The 13321-nt window shown below is 44.2% G+C and overlaps 1 protein-coding gene across 1 annotated transcript in view; it reads right to left on the bottom strand.

Moving 5' to 3' along the window:
• ttn.1 (titin, tandem duplicate 1) overlaps positions 1–13321 on the bottom strand; it is a 170841-nt gene that overhangs the window by 32532 nt on the left and 124988 nt on the right. Inside the window, 1 exon segment of the mRNA XM_039600316.1 lies at positions 17–13192. Within this exon segment, the coding sequence (XP_039456250.1) occupies positions 17–13192 (13176 nt within the window).

Here is a 13321-nt window from a genome sequence, read left to right as displayed (position 1 = left end):
TCAGGTACCGGCGTATACTCCCTCATTTCAACAATGTATCCCTTGATATAAGCACCGCCATCAAAGTCAGGTTTGCCCCAAGACAGAGAGACAGAGGACTTTGTGTAGTCTGTTACTTTAGGGTGGTGCGGAGGCCCAGGTGGTGTTATGGCATCACATGCCCTGTAGAACAGGGACAGCTCACTGAAATCTCCCATTCCAACCTCATTCTCAGCAGCAACACGGAACTCATAGAAGTGATCTGTGATCAGACCTGTGACTTTAAAGTGAGTGTCTGTAAGCTTTTGTCTGTTGCATTTTGTCCACCGTACACTGTCTTTGTCACGTTTTTCAAGATGGTAGCCTTCAATTTCAGCTCCACCAGTCTGTTCAGGAGCTGTCCATGACAAAACTATAGAGTCCTTTGTGATCAGACTGGCTTCTGGAGATCCAGGAGCACTAGGAGGCTTGTAAGGATTGCGTGCAATGATTGGTTCACTTTCCAGATAGTCACCAATGCCATATTTGTTCACTGCTCTGACTCTGAAAATGTATTCATCTCCAGGAAGCAAATTTGTTACTTTATGGTACAGACCCTTGATGCCTGATGCAGCCACTGTCCAGGACAACCTGCTAGTCTCTCTCTTCTCCAGCACATAGTGAGTGATACTGGCTCCGCCATCTAGAGCTGGCTCAGACCAGGCAAGAATGCACCTGTCGGCCATGACTCCAGTAACCTTCATGGGTCCAGTGGGTGGACCTGGTTTATCAAGGACTTTAACTGTGATAGGGAACACTTTTGTACCACCCAGATTTTTGAGGATGAGGTCATAGTGGCCACTATCAAGCTTGGTTACATCCTTAATCGTCATTGCTGCACGTTTCTGTGTAGTTTTCACTTCAGTGCGCAAGGCTTTGTCCATTTCCTTGCCCTCTTTTAGCCAGAGCACCTCAGGAATTGGTTTTCCATAGATGTCTGCATCCAGAAGCAGATTTTCTCCAGCATTTACAACAATAACATCTTTGTATTTAGGATCCATTGAGGCCCTTGGTGGTTCAATTTCATCAGTAGCAGTAATAGGTCCAGAGCTGTCAGATGGCTCGCTAAAGATGCCAGCTGCATTTCTTGCAATAACTCTAAATTCATATTGCTCATTTTCTGTCAGACCAGTGACAGTGTATTCAGTCTCAACTATATTGGTAAAGTTAGCTCTTACCCAGCGTCCATCAGGAGAGGCGAGGTCTTTCCTTTCCACAATATATCCATTCACTTTGCTACCACCATCATACTGAGGCTTAGTCCACTGAATCCTGATCTGGTTCTTAGAAATAGATACAGCTTCGGGGGTACCAGGAGGATCACATGGGTCACGAGCAACAAAGGACTCGGATACTTTACTGCATCGGCCAATGCCAACAATATTTTCAGCATAAACTCTAAATTCATATCCAATACCCTCCTCGAGGTTAATGATCTTGAATTGGGTGTCCGTGATGAGAGTCTTGTTCAGTTTGTTCCATAGAATGCTGCTTCTTTCCTTGCTTTCCAAATGGTAGCCAATAACTGCACTTCCACCATCATTGACTGGCTCATTCCATTCAATGATCATCATTTCTTTAGTTGCAGATTTCACATGTGGTGTTCCTGGAGGACCCGGTGGTTTGAATGGATATTGCACCACAATGGCCTTGGAATCCAGAGGCACACCCTTTCCATATCTATTTTCAGCTATGATTCTGAACTGATATTCTGAACCTGTCTTCAGCTTGCTGACCTTAAAAGCTGTTCTAGCTAGCTGAGTGGTGACTGTTTGCCATGTTGTACTGGTTGTGTCTCTCTTTTCCACTATATAATTCTTTACTTGGCATCCACCAGTGTACTCTGGGGGGTCCCAGGAGAGATGGACAAAGGTGTTGCTCACTTCAACAATCTTGACTGGCCCTTTTGGTGGACCAGGCTTGTCGAGGATAATGACAGATACATCCTCTGCGATTGTTCCAGTGGTGTTGGCTGCTGTAATTGTGTATTTGCCAAAGTCCTCCTTGCATGCCTCAGTAATTTCTATTCCTGTTGTTGCTGAAGTGGATATTATATTCATTCTTGATGTCACCTTCAAAGGCTGACCATCCTTGGCCCAGGTGATTTTAGGTTTTGGCTTGCCAAGAACAGGAAACTCTAACTTTAGATCCTTTCCAGCTAATACACTGTAAGTGTTGAATGGAATTTTGATGCTGGGCTCCATGGTCATGTCAGTGGCAATCACAGGTGCAGCAAGTGCTTTTGGCTCACTCTTTCCCTTTTCATTGTAAGCAATGATGCGGAATAGGTATTCTGTTCCAGCTGTAAGGCCTGTGACAGTACCTTCACATGTTTTTGTATTTGTTGCAACTCCCCACTTATCTGTACCCTTAGGTTGCATCTCAATTAGATAGCCAGCAATTCTGCTCCCTCCATCCTGCTCAGGTTTCTCCCAGGCCAGTGAGACACTGGACTTAGTGACATCAGTGAGGAAGACCTTTCCAACAGGCAGTGGTACTTCAGAGGCCTTGGAGGCAGTCTTTGTTTCCACAGCCGGCCCAATTCCATATTCATTCTCAGCCATGACTCTAAAGTAGTACATAGCACCTTCAATCAAGTTCTCAACTTTGAATGTTGTTTTGGTGCATTTTGTGGACACATTTGCATATGCCTTTCTTGTTGATTCACGTTTGTCAATGACATAGTTCTTGATTTTGGCACCTCCATCAATCAATGGAGCATCCCAAGCAAGAGTGATAGAGTCCTTTCTGATTTCTTTAACAACAAGGTTCTGTGGGGCCCCAGGGGCATCCAGAATTTTAACTGAAACAAACTCAGACACGGTGCCACTGCTGTTAGTCAGTGTGAGGGTGTATTTTCCTGAGTCACTTCTGTCACATGAGTCAATAGACAACTGTGTGAAATTATGAGCTTTCTCGACCACTGGTTTTTCAGTCAGGTTCCCGTCATCCTTAGTCCACTTTATTTCAGGTGTTGGTCTGCCCTTAAATGGAATATTGATTCTAACAGAGCCGCCTGCTTTCAGTACAATGCCCTTCCTCAGCTCAGAGTCAAGGTGGATCTCAGGTGGTTCGACCCTTTCTTCAGGCTTAGCTGTTCCAGAGAGAACTGCCGGCTCACCAACTCCCAATTTGTTCAGAGCACACACTTGGATCTTATACTCCTGACCCTCAGTAAGCTTTGTAATTTCATATTTGTTGACACGCAGGCCAGTTGGAGGAGTGACCATGATCCATTCTTCCTCTTCAGCCTTGCAGACTTCAACAATATATCCTTGAATGACACTGCCACCATCAGACAGAGGCTTACCCCATGACACAGTAATAGAAGTCTTTGTTGAGTCAATCACATGCACATATCCTGGGGCTCCAGGTTTGTACTTGGGATCACAGGCCTTGTAGTATGAACTTGCAAGGCTTGGCTCTCCCACTCCAACTATGTTCTCAGCAGCCACTCTGAATTCATACTCATGGCCGGTGGTCAGGCCTGTAACTCTAAATGAGAGATCAGTGACCTTCTGTCTGTTGCATCTGGTCCATTTGATACCGGTTCTATCCTTTTTCTCAATTATGTAATTTGTAATTTCACTGCCACCATCAGTCTCAGGGGCAGACCAAGAGATGGTCATACCATCATGGGCAATGTTAGATACATCCTCAATGTGAGGTGGACCAGGAAGAACAAATGGAGTTTTCATTATTACTGCACCAGACTCCAGTGGCTCACTTACACCATGACTATTAACTGCCATTACACGGAACATATACTCATCACCTTCCAATAATTTGGTAACTTTGTAGCATGTGGTGCCACAGTTGCTAGAAACAACAGTCCAAGCTAGACGACTTGTCTCCCTTCTTTCAATGATGTAATGTGTAATGGGACTACCTCCATCATGTAGAGGGGGGTGCCATACCAGTGTGCATCTATCTTCAGCGACTCCAGTGACGTGGAGTGGTCCTTCACACGGGCTAGGTTTATCCAGTACCAAAACCTTAAATGGAACAGTCTCACTGCCGGCTTCATTTGTCAGCTGGAGTGTATAAGTTCCACCATCAACTCTAATGGAGTCTTTAATGACAATCATTGCATGGTTTTCTGTGTTTCTGATCTGTAGTCGAAGTGTGTTTTCAACTGGTTTGTCATCTTTGAACCACTGGATTGTTGGCAGCGGCTTGCCACGTACATCAGCATCTAGCTTGAATGTCTCTCCAGCATTGACAATAATGGTCTTAGTGAATGCAGGATCAATGGAGAATTTGGGTGCCTCCACAGCATCACTTGCAGTTATAGGTCCACTGTTATATGATGGTTTGCTGACAGTGCCAACAGCATTTTTAGCAATGACTCTAAAGTCATACTGTGCATTTTCAGTCAGACCAGTCACTGTAAACTGGGTCTCAATCACATTAGTAAAATTTGCCTTTACCCACCTGCCCTCGGGCAGATCACGCTTTTCCACAATATAGCCAGTGATATTGCTTCCACCATCATATTCTGGTTTAGTCCACTGAATGACAATGGTGTCTTTGGTCACATGGATGGCCTCTGGTATTCCAGGAGGATCACATGGATCACGGGCAACACATCCCTCTGAGACTTTGCTGCTCCTTCCAATTCCAACAATATTTTCAGCATAAACCCTGTATTCATATTCAACACCCTCCTCCAAGGGGTAACTCTTGAAACTTGTCTCGTGGATGAGAGTCTTGTTGATCTTGACCCAGAGAATACTATTCCTCTCTTTCCTTTCAAGATGGTAGCCAAGAACAGGACTGCCTCCATCTGTGACAGGTTCATGCCACTCAACAATTTGGTGGTCCCTAGAGAGAGAAGAGATGAAAGGAGTGCCTGGAGGGCCTGGCTCTCTGTATGGGTACTGAGCAACTACAGCAGATGAATCCAGACCATGGCTTTTACCATAACGGTTCTGGGCAATGATCCTGAACTGGTACTCAGCTCCAGTCTTTAGTCTAGATACTTTTATGGTGGTTCTGGCCCAGTTGATACTAACATTCTCCCATGTTGTAGTAGTCGTATCTCTTTTCTGTACAATGTAGTTTGAAATTTGGCATCCACCATTGTGTTTTGGTGGGTCCCATGATATAGTGACACTCTGTGTTGTGATTTCATCGAATCTCACAGGGCCACATGGAGGGCCAGGTTTGTCAAGTACAATGACTTCAATTGTTGTGTCCTTCTTTCCAGCTGAGTTGGCAACATTTATGCTGTACATACCACCATCATCGCCTGCTGCCTCTTTTATGCTTAGTGTTGTATGTGTTGGTGTATTGACAATATGGACTCTTGTAGTAAACTTCAAGGGGGCGCCATCTTTAGTCCATGTGATGGTAGGTTTAGGACGTCCAAAGATAGGAATGTCAATGTTAATGTCTTTGCCCACATGAACACTGTAGCTGCTGAATTCTGGACGGACATCTGGCTCAAAGACCAAGTTTTTGGTCATCACTGGCCCGGAAAGGACTTTGGGGTCACTCTTCCCTTTATCGTTGACAGCTGTAACTCTGAAAAGATACTCCTCTCCTGGGTTCAAATTGGAGACTGTTGCTTCCATTGTCTTAAAAGTGTTTACAGCAGACCATTTCTCTTGACCCTTCAGCTGCACCTCAAGCAAGTACTGCATGACCCTGCTACCACCATCATACTCTGGCCTCTCCCAGGCCAGAGAGATGCTTGTTTTTGTCTGATCTGTAACAATTAAACTCTTTGGAGCCTGGGGCACTTCTGAGACCTTAAGAGGATCAACAGTTGCTGCAGGCAGACCAACACCATAAGCATTCTCTGCAAGTACACGGAAGTAGTAACTGCAGCCCTCCTGGAGTGGTTCGATCTGCCATGAAAGAGCATGACAATTTGTGACAACAGCGGCAAATGTTTTGCGTGTGCTTTCTCTTTTTTCAACAATGTAGTTTTTGATCTTGGATCCGCCATCCAACAGAGGTGGTTCCCATTCCAATGTTACTGACTGGTTTGTAATTTCTTTCACTTTAAGATTAACAGGAGCACTAGGTGTGTCAAGGACACGGACAACAACAAATGCAGATTTGGTTCCACTGGAATTCTCTGCAGAGACTGTGTATTTTCCACTGTCATTTCTGCTCATTTTATCAATCACAAGCAATGTATAACTGCTGGTTATCTCAACCTGAGCAGTCTCTTTAAGGGAAGCGTCATCTTTGTCCCACTTTATAGTAGGTGTGGGCCTGCCTTTGATAGGAATGAAGAGTCTTAGGGACGCACCAGCTTTAATGGTAACAATTTTTCTTAGTTCTGGGTCAATGTCAAGGTCTGGCTCATCTGCTCTGTCCTTAGCAACAACAATTCCAGCGACATCAGCATGCTCACCAACTCCTACTTTGTTGATTGCACATACTCTAAACTTGTATGCCTGGTTTTCTTTCAGATTTACAACTTCAAACTTAGTCTTCTTAACACCTGTAGCCGGTGTGCACATTATCCATTCTTCAACAACTGTGTCTGTGGCAGCTCCTTCAGCAGCAGGTGCTTCAGCAGTAGTAGAGCAGCACTCAACAATGTATCCCTGAATCTCACAGCCTCCATCAGAAATGGGTTTTCCCCATGACAGGAATACTGATGTTCTTGTAGTGTCTGTAACTCTTGGGTTATGTGGTGGGCCAGGCCTAAAGATAGGATCAAGAGCTTTGTAGAAAACAGTTGGGGAGCTTGGCTCACCAACACCAACAGAATTCTCAGCTGCAACTCTGAATTCATAATTGTGGCTTTCCAAAAGTCCTTTGACTTTAAAACTCAAATCAGTGACTGTTTGCCTATTGCACCTAGTCCATCTTACGCCTTCTTTGTCATGCTTCTCAATTATGTATCCAGTTACAGGACTGCCACCATCTTCGGAAGGAGCCTCCCAGGTAAGCACCATTGAGTCCTTTTTAATATTTGAAACTTCTAAGTTCTTGGGCGATCCAGGTAGCATGTATGGATCCTTGATTATGACAGGAGGAGATTCAAGTGGTGCGCCTACTCCAAATTGGTTGACAGCACGGACTCTGAAGATGTACTCATTTCCCTCCAGGAGCTTAGTAACTTTTAGACAAATGTTCTCCACTTTTTGTTCAACTACAGTCCAGATTAGTCTGCTTGTCTCTCTTCTCTCCACAATGTAGTGACAGATCTTGCTGCCACCATCCTGCAATGGTGGTTTCCATGCAAGGCAGCATCTGTCTTTGGTTATTCCTGTGACAACAAGAGGCCCTTGTGGTTCTCCAGGTTTATCTAGAACAACAACATTGACCTGTACAGTCTTTTCTCCTCCAGGATTTTTCAGCAGCAAAATGTATTGCCCTCCATCAGACAGTTTAGCTTCTTTGACAGATATAAAAGCTTTGGTGGGTGTGTTCTTGATTTCCCTGTGAATTGTGTTGCCTAGTTCCTGCTCTCCCTTCATCCAGTGGATAGAGGGCAGTGGTTTTCCATGAACATCTGCATCAATTTTGAAGTTGTCGCCAGCACTGACCACAATATTCTGTGTATACTCTGGGTCAATGCTTATGCGCGGTGGCTCAATCTCATCTCTGGCAGTAATTGGACCAGTGCTGTAAGAAGGAATACTGAAAACACCAGCAGCATTTCTGGCAACGACACGGAACTCATATTGATTGCCCTCCACAAGTCCACTTGCTAAATATTCTGTCTCAATTACATTAGTAAAATTAGCCTTCAACCAACGACCCTCTGGAAGCTCCTTCTTTTCCACAATGTAGCCTGTAACCTTTGCACCACCATCATACTCAGGTTTGGTCCAAACAATAGTCACTGAGTCCTTAGTAATCTTTATTGCCTCTGGGGTGCCAGGTGGATCACAAGGATCTCTAGCAATATAGCCCTCCGACACTTTACTTGCTTTGCCTATTCCAACTATGTTTTCAGCATACACTCTGTATTCATACTCCATTCCTGGTTCTAGGCCAGTGGTCTTAAAGGTTTGGTCTGTAATAAGAGATTTGTTTAGTTTGACCCAAAGGATGCTGTTCCTCTCTTTACGTTCAAGGTGGTAGCCCAAGATAGAACTTCCACCATCGATGACAGGTTCATTCCAGGTGACCACCATGCTATCTTTGGTGCAGACTGCAATGGATGGTGTACCTGGAGGGCCTGGGAGTTTATATGGGTATTGAGCCAAAATGCATGCTGATAGAAGAGCTGGGCCTTTTCCATATCTGTTTTCTGCAGTAATTCTAAACTGATACTCAGAACCTGTTTTCAGCCTGCCTGCCTTAATTTTGGTCCTTGCTAGGTTGGAAGATACAACCATCCAGGTAGTCGTAGATGTGTCTCTCTTTTCCACAATATAGTTTTTGATGGTGCAACCACCATCATACTCTGGTGGATTCCAGGAAATGGTTACACTGTCAGAAGTGACCTCCTCTACCTTAACTGGACCACCTGGTTGGCCAGGTTTGTCAAGAACAACAATGCCAATATTTGCTTTTGTCTCTCCTGCTGTGTTGGTAAGAGTAATAATGTAGTGTCCAACATCATCTTTAGTAGCTTCTTTTATAGTGAGATTCAGCATCGTGTCTGTTGCACCAAAGTTTACTCTGCTAGTTCTCTTAAGAGGGAGACCATCCTTTACCCATGAAACTGTTGCTTTGGGGCGTGCAATATAAGGAACCTCCACTGTCAAGTCTTCTCCTGCCAACACAGTAAATGTGTTGAACAACATTTTGACAGCAGGTGCAATAACAAGGTCTTTTACAATCACAGGAACTCCAATCTGACGTGGATCACTTGTTCCTTTTTCATTTCTTGCAGCAACACGGAACATATATTCTTCACCTGCATTTAGTCCACTAATAGTAGCTTCTGTTTCTTTTGCAATCAGTGCTTGGGTCCACTTGTCAGCACCCTTAGGCAGGATCTCAACAACATAACAGCCCACTCTACTGCCACCATCATGCTCTGGCTTCTCCCAGGAGAGAGTGACACTGTTTTTGGTAACATCCTTAAGAGTGATTTTGCCAGGAGGCTGTGGTTTCTCTGACACCTTAACTGATTCACCAGTCTCAATGGGCAAGCCGATGCCATACTCATTCTCCGCTAAAACTCTAAAGTAATAGTTGCATCCTTCCAGGAGCTGGTCAACAGTGAAGGTGGTTTGATAGCAGAGAGCATTGACTGTGGCATATGCTTTTCTTGTAGACTCGCGTTTTTCAACAACATAATTCTTAATCTTAACTCCACCATCATTCACTGGTGGATCCCAAGTCAGAGTCACAGCATCCTTTGTCACAGCAGTAATCTTCAGATTCTGTGGGGCACTTGGTGTATCAAGCACTCTGACTTGTACTGTAACTGTCTTGGAGCCAGAGCTGTTCTCAACAGTAAGATTATACTTTCCACTGTCAAATCGGTTGACATTTTCAATGATCAGTGATGTGTATGATGTTGTGCTGTCAATGATTGCCCTCTCAACTGGCTCCCCATCTCCTTTGGTCCATTTTACCTGAGGGGGTGGTCTGCCTCTGATAGGCACAAACAGTCTAAGTGAACAGCAAGCTCTAAGCCTGACAACTGACCGAAGTTCAGCATCCAAATCAATCTCAGGAGGGAGAAGCCTGTCCTCTGCCTTTGGATTACCAGGTACAGATGCTGCCTCTCCAATTCCTTCACTATTGACAGCAGAGATGTGAATCTTGTACTCTTGATTCTCCTTCAGGTTAACAATGGTGAATGAGGTAGCAAGAAGACCTTCCTTGGGTGTCACAATGGTCCATTCCTCTTCTTCCTTCTTTTCAGATGGGATGCATGTCTCTACAATGTAGCCCATAATTTCACAGCCACCATCAAATGCAGGTTTGTTCCAAGCAACAGTAATTGAAGACTTGGTTGTATCCAAGATTCTGGGGTTGCATGGAGCTCCAGGCTTGTATAGTCCATCAGTGGCCTTGTAGAATGGACTAGACACACTTGGTATACTCAATCCGGCAGCATTCTCAGCAATAATTCTGAATTCATATTCATGTCCAACAACAAGACCTGTTGCCTTGAACTGCAGATCTTTGACTTTCCTCTTGTTACATTTGACCCAACGGAGGCCCATTCTATCTTTTCTTTCAATATGGTAGGTGGTGATGGGAGTTCCACCATCACTCTTAGGTGCTTGCCACATGACAACCATTGAATCTTTAGTGATAGCTGTCACCTCAGCATTCTCAGGAGGATCTGGAATCACATATGGGTTGTCTGCAATAGTGGGTTGTGATTCAAGCGACTCACCAATTCCATATTTGTTCACTGCCATTACTCTGAAAATGTATTCGTTTCCTTTGAGCAGCTTAGTAACCTTGTATTGCGTATCTTGGAGGTCTGAAACAACACTGGTCCAAACCAGTCTGCTTGATTCACGCTTCTCAATCACATATCCTTCAATCTTGGAACCACCATCATCTGCAGGTGGAGCCCAGGAGAGTGCACAGTTCTCAGCTGTGACATCAGTCACCTTAAGAGGTCCAACTGGTGGTCCTGGTCTGTCAAGCACTTTAACATTAAAAATGTGCTTTGCAAATCCACCAACATTAGTGGCAGTCAAAATGAATTCACCTCCATCTGGCCTTATAGAGTCCTTGTTGGTTAGAGTAGTTGTCAGTTCAGTGAACCTAACTTCCAGTTTCATTGTATTCTCAACCTCCTTTCCATTCTTGGTCCAAACCATAGATGGTGTTGGTTGACCAGCAATATCAGCTTCAAGCTTGAATGACTCTCCTGCCTTTAGTAGAACAACATCCCTAAAGATGGCATCTACCATAATGCGTGGTTCAATAATGTCATCTTTGCAGTTAATAGGATCTGAAGGCTCAGAAGGTATGCTCACTGCACCTGCTGAGTTTCTGGCTATGATACGGAACTCATATGAGGCATCTTGAGTCAGTCCACTAACAGTGAACGTTGTTTCAATTATGTTGGTAAAGTTGGCTCTCATCCAGCGACCAGCAGGCAGTTCTCTCTTCTCCACAATGTAGCCGGTGATTTTGAACCCACCATCATACTCAGGCTTTGTCCACTGAATAGTAATGGCATTCTTGTTGACAGATATTGGCACAGGCTGACCTGGTGGGTCAACAGGGTCCAAGGCCAATATTGGTTCTGAGGCCTTGCTGGGTTTACCAATTCCAGCCATGTTTTCAGCCATGACACGAAACTCATAAGCAACTCCATCTTCAAGTCCAGAGGATTTAAAGATATTTCCTTTCACAAGACCCTTGCTAATCCTATACCACATTATGCCGGTTCTTTCTTTCCTCTCAACATGGTAGCCAATGACTTCATTTCCACCATCAGACACAGGCTCATTCCAGCCAATTGTTATTGAGTTTTTGGTAAATGCAACAACGTTAGGAGTACCTGGAGGACCAGGGACTTTGAATGGATAGGCAGCCACCACTGTCTCTGAAGTAATAGGAGGTCCAACACCATATCTGTTCTTAGCCTTTATTCTGAACTGATACTCTGATCCAGTATTTAACCGGATGGCTTTAAACATTGTGCGAATGACAGTAGACGACAACTCAGTCCATGTTTGAGAAGTGGTGTCTCGTATTTCAATGACATAGTTGTTGATGGGAACCCCTCCATCATTCTCAGGAGCTTCCCATGAAAAGATGCAATAAGTACGAGATATTTCCACAATCTTAACGGGTCCTTTGGGTGGACCAGGTACATCATGAACTTTCAGAGTGATGCTGTCTGTCACAGATCCAACAATGTTCTTTCCTGTCATGGTGTATACACCACTGTCAGCTCTGGTGCACTCACTGATGCTGATAATGACCGTAGCAGCAGTAGTTTCTACATTGGTCCTCTGTGTGAGTTTCAGGGCTGCGCCATCCTTCTGCCAAGAGACAGTTGGTCTAGGACGTCCCATAACTGGAATTTCAACCTTGATATCATCTCCTGCCTTGGCAATAACAGTCTTGTGACAAACTCCACGTAGGTCAAACTCAGGCAAAGAAGTAGAATCCTTGACAACAATGGGTTTGCTCTCCTTTGGAATACTTCTACCTGAGTGATTGACAGCCATTACACGGAAAATGTACTCCTCATTCTCATTGAGATTCTTCACAGTGAAATCCATGTTCTTGACCGTTGTAATATGAGCCCACTGATCAGTTCCCTTCTTCTGGGCTTCCAGGACATATCCTGTAATTCTGCTTCCACCGTCATGTTTAGGTTTGGTCCAAGCCAGACTGATAGAGTTCTTGGTGATATCAGTAGGAATAATGCTCTCTGGAGAGCTTGGTGTCTGGGATGCACGAATTGGATCAGAAGTTTCAACCGCCTCACCGATACCATACTCATTCTCAGCAGACACTCTGAAATAGTACTCACAACCTTCACCCAGGTCACAAATTCTGACTGAAGTAGTTGGGCACTTTGTAACAACAGTAGCAAAAGCCTTGCGTGTTGATTCTCTTTTCTCAATGATATAGTTTGTGATCTTTGCACCACCATCAATGAGAGGTATTTCCCACTGAAGCGTAATGCTTTCTTTGTCAATGTTGATTGGTTTTAGGTTAAGCGGAGGCCCAGGTGAATCCAGAACTCTCACGTGTATGTCAGCACTCTTCTTTCCAGCTGAGTTTTCGAGGGTAAGCTCATATTTGCCTGCATCAATTCTTGAACTCTCGGGAATGATCAGCATCGTAAATGATTCAGTGCTGTCAATGACTGCACGTGGAACAGGTCCGCCTTCCTTGGTCCAGGTGACAGTAGGTGTAGGACGTCCCTTGATTGGCACAAAAAGGCGAATGGAGCAGCCAGCTCTAACAACAAGAGTTCTTCTGAGCTCAACATCAAGCTCCATTGCAGGTTCAGCTGCATGCTCCACAATCTCAGTGAATTCCTTAGTTTCGGCAGGTTCTCCCACTCCTTTAGCATTCACAGCACTAATTCTGAAGCAGTATTTTGCACCAGTGTCTAGTTCAGGAACAACAAATTCTGTGATCCTAAGTAGAGATGATGGGGTATCCTTAACCCATTCTTCTGTTCCTTCTTTTTTGTGCTCAATGACATATCCAGTAACTTCCAGTCCACCATTATGAAGAGGTTTTCCCCAGTTCAGAGTGGCAGTGGTTTTGGTTGTGTCTGTAACTCTTGGATTGACTGGAGGTCCAGGTGGATCTATAAGATATAAAAGAAGAAATTATTATTATTATTATAATTAATAAAATAAATCTAGAATTTTACACAAAAAAACCAAAAACTGTTGTTATATTGTTGAAATATTATGTCAGAGTCTGTTAGCCTTTT

The sequence above is a fragment of the Oreochromis aureus genome, linkage group 16 (assembly GCF_013358895.1).
Source record: "Oreochromis aureus strain Israel breed Guangdong linkage group 16, ZZ_aureus, whole genome shotgun sequence".
Lineage (NCBI taxonomy): Eukaryota > Metazoa > Chordata > Actinopteri > Cichliformes > Cichlidae > Oreochromis > Oreochromis aureus.
Note: the sequence above shows the minus strand (reverse complement) of the source record. Positions and strands in the feature narration are given on the sequence as shown.